This window comes from Myotis davidii, unplaced genomic scaffold (genome assembly GCF_000327345.1).
Source record: "Myotis davidii unplaced genomic scaffold, ASM32734v1 scaffold67, whole genome shotgun sequence".
Taxonomy (NCBI): domain Eukaryota; kingdom Metazoa; phylum Chordata; class Mammalia; order Chiroptera; family Vespertilionidae; genus Myotis; species Myotis davidii.
In genome coordinates this window covers 489,288-492,478 of record NW_006298521.1, presented here as the reverse complement: position 1 = coordinate 492,478, position 3,191 = coordinate 489,288, and the positions used below count along the sequence as shown (strand labels likewise).

At 68.1% G+C, this 3,191-nt stretch overlaps 1 protein-coding gene across 1 annotated transcript in view; it reads left to right on the top strand.

Moving 5' to 3' along the window:
* Nucleotides 1-411, top strand: part of TRMU (tRNA 5-methylaminomethyl-2-thiouridylate methyltransferase) — a 17,385-nt gene extending 16,974 nt beyond the window's left edge. Inside the window, exon 12 of the mRNA XM_015570734.1 lies at nt 78-411. Coding sequence (XP_015426220.1) covers nt 78-230 — 153 coding nt within the window. The 3' untranslated portion in view covers nt 231-411. The remainder of the gene's footprint in view (nt 1-77) is intronic.
* Nucleotides 412-3,191: the final 2,780 nt, after the last annotated feature.

Below are 3,191 nucleotides of genomic sequence, written 5' to 3'. Positions count from 1 at the left end.
CCCCCCGCCCCCGCCCCCCGCAGCAGCCTCAGGCGGCTCCTGGCTGCCCGCTGTGGTGACCCGGCCCCTCCTTGCAGTTCGCCGTGTTCTACAAGGGGGAGGAGTGCCTGGGCAGTGGGAAGATCCTGCGCCTCGGACCGTCGGCCTACACGCTCCCGAAGGGCAAGAGCCGGTCCAGCGTGGCCACTGAGGGCCCCAGCGACGGCCCCGGCTCGGGACCCGCGCCCTGAGCACCGGAGTGGCTGCGGAGGAGCAGAGCCTGGGCGGCCCGCAGCATGGCTGCTGCTGGACCCGCTGCCCAGGAGGGGCCAGAGGACTTACTGACTGTGGGTCTGTCCGGGGCCCACCCGTAGTGCCTCTTACACCCTGGAGGGGCCGCAGGGACAGCGCGGAATAAAAACCTGTCCGGCACGTGGGCTCCGACAGCAGCCTCCGTGGGCACCGGGCGGAAGGGGGAGGCAGGGAGGTCGGGACTGCGCACACCTGGGACTTGCCTGGGGTCTGCTGGGAAGACCACCCTTACACCTGGCACCAGGCCCCCTCCAGCCAGGGCAGGGGCCTCGGGGGGTGCTGGCCTCATGACCCCACCGCTGGCTTAGTGTGACCCTGTGTTGGGGCGATAGGCCATAGTTGGGGGAGCTTTGAGACCAGGCCACTGAGTGGGGCCAACAGCTAGGTGCCAGCCCACCCCAGCGGTGCCCATTTCACAGGGGCCAGAAAGGGGCTGGGGCCTCGGCCCCCCCTCACCCCCGTGAAGGGGGCAAGCTGTGCTGGGAGGAGGGCACACCCAGGAGGGTCTGAGAAGGCCCCAGCCCAGCCCCAGGAGCCCCCTTGTGGACCGGGGCAGGCAATGGGCAGAGCAGTCAGGGCTGCGGCTGGTTGGGCAGCATGTGCTCCTTTAGGGCTGACACTTGGAGCCTGTAGTAGGGTGGGAAAAAGCCCCCAGCAGGGTCTGCAGGTGGGGAGGGGCCGAGCGGCCTGCCCGGTGGCTCTGGAGCCCTTGTCCTGCTCCGCGTGAGAGAACAGGCCCTTTCGGCAGCGAGAGGCCAGGCAGCTGGCGAGGGCAGGGCTGCTGTCCCCAGCTGTGATGGCTCCGGCGGCTGGACTGGGGGGCAGGCCCCAGCTTGCGTCACTTTCCACATGTGCTGGGCAGTGGGGTTGGACCGGCCGGCGTGGCCCCTGGCCTTGGGGACCGTCGGCCCCGCATGGAGGCCTGAAGGGCAGCACGGCCTCCGGCTCTGGTTTCCTGACTCACCGCCCTGGGAACAGGCCTAAGCCAGGCCCATCCGGGGGCCTCCGCAGCCTCCGCAGTGCCCACCCTGCTCTGTGCACGGGGACCTCAGGGTGGCAGAGACGGAGCAGAAGGGAGGGCTGCCAGGCCAGGGCGGCTGGGGGAGGTCCCCTCCCCACCTCTGGGTAGCTCTGCATCCGCCAGCCCCGGGCTGGCAGTGGAGGAAGGGGAAGGAGGGTACAAGCCTGCCACTGCCCCGGTCACCCAGCCTCAGTGGCGCTGGTCCCGTGGGCGCCTCGGCCAGCAGTGCCACCTGCTCTCCGCTGGGCAGGCCTGCCTCACCTGTGCCCCGAGGTGCTGGTTAGTGCTGAGAGCTTTAGCAGCTGTGGGCCGCCAGCGGGCCAAGAGCAGGGCTGGGACTCCCGCCTCTTCCCCTGCCCTGCCCAAGCCCCTGGGGGCCCTGGACTCCAGGCCTCAGCCCCAGGTGACCTTCAGAAGACATGGGCAGGACCGCTGCTCCTGCCTCTTGCCCACGGGGCGCCCAGCTGCGCACACAAGGGGAGGGAGAGGGAAATATTCGGTGCAGAGCTGAGGGGGGAGCGTGTTGCCCTGCCCCATCCTTCTGGGGTCTTCTTGGGGGACAGAGCCTAGCACTGCGCCTGCTCCTCACCTGGAGGCCCCAAAGCCCGGATCCTCCCGGTGTCAGTAACCTGAGGGAGGGAGCAGCAGGCAGCCCGTGGCAGGACGGAGGGATGGAGGTTCGCACGTGTCAGTGGCCTGCAGGGGCTCATCCCTGAGTCTCACAGCGTTCCCGCGGGGCCTGTGTTCGTCCTGCTCCCTCTGGTCCCAGAGCAGCCCAGTCAGCTGGTGGCGTGCTCTGTCCTGGGGGAGGGGGGGCGTGCCTGCTCCCCTGCCAGGGGCTCAGCGCGTCCGCGGGTTCCCGGGCAGCATGGCTTCTGGCTGAGCTCCATTCGCTCGGGGTCGCCGCTGGGACTGGGACTGAGCGTTAGCAGGTGGATGGGGGAGCAACGCTTCACCTCTGGGGCTCGGTGCTTGTGGGGGTTCCCTTATGCCCCCCAGATTGCCGCAGGGCGGCCCCAAGCTGGAGCTGTGCGACTAGCATGGGGGCGAGGCCTCCCCGAGAGCCCGGGCGGGGGGGCTGTAGGTGAAGAGGGGGGTCGGTTCTTCCTGTGCTGACGCCCCTGAGCGTGGCCCGTCGGGTGCGAGTGTGAGTGTAGGTGCTGGCCCTCGGGGGGACCCATCTTTCTAGACGGGGGGGCCCGGGAGTGAGCATGTGCGGCAAGTCCCAGAGAGGAGTGAGCTGGAGAGAGGACCCCTCATTGTCCACTTGCACCGACGCTGGCTCACCCCCGCGGGGGCGCGGGGAGCAGACCCCGGCAGCCTGTCGAGCTCACCGACAGCACCACTGCTCCCCGAGGCCGAGAACGTGTCTGAGCCTTGCGGGTTCTTCCCAGGGAACAAGTGGGAAGTCCACCGACCAGAGGCTCTTCCCAGGACCCGGAGGCTCGTGACACTGAGTGTCCACCTGGGGCCCCTCTGAGGCCACCCAGCGGACAGAGCCAGGAGCACGCCAAACGACCCAGCTTTCAGCCAGGAGGACCCAGGCGCTTAGCTGCTCAGAGACGCTACAGCAGCCGTTACACCCACACTCCACAAGGTAGCGGTGAACTAGAAATGCACGGGCACCGGCGTCTCAGCAAAGAAATGACCAGTAAAAGGACTGAGTGCAGACTGAGGCTCCCTGACACCATCAGATACAATCCTCTTGGGGGTGGCAGAGGGAGGCGTGGGCTTGTGTGTCAGTGACTGGAAACCATCAGAAAGAAGAGTGAAGACAAATGCAGAGTCTCAGGGACCAGGGACACTGTCCAAGTGACGGACACTGTCTAACCGTCGCGTCACTGGAGTCCCAGAGGCGGGAGCCCCGGAGACTGGGGCA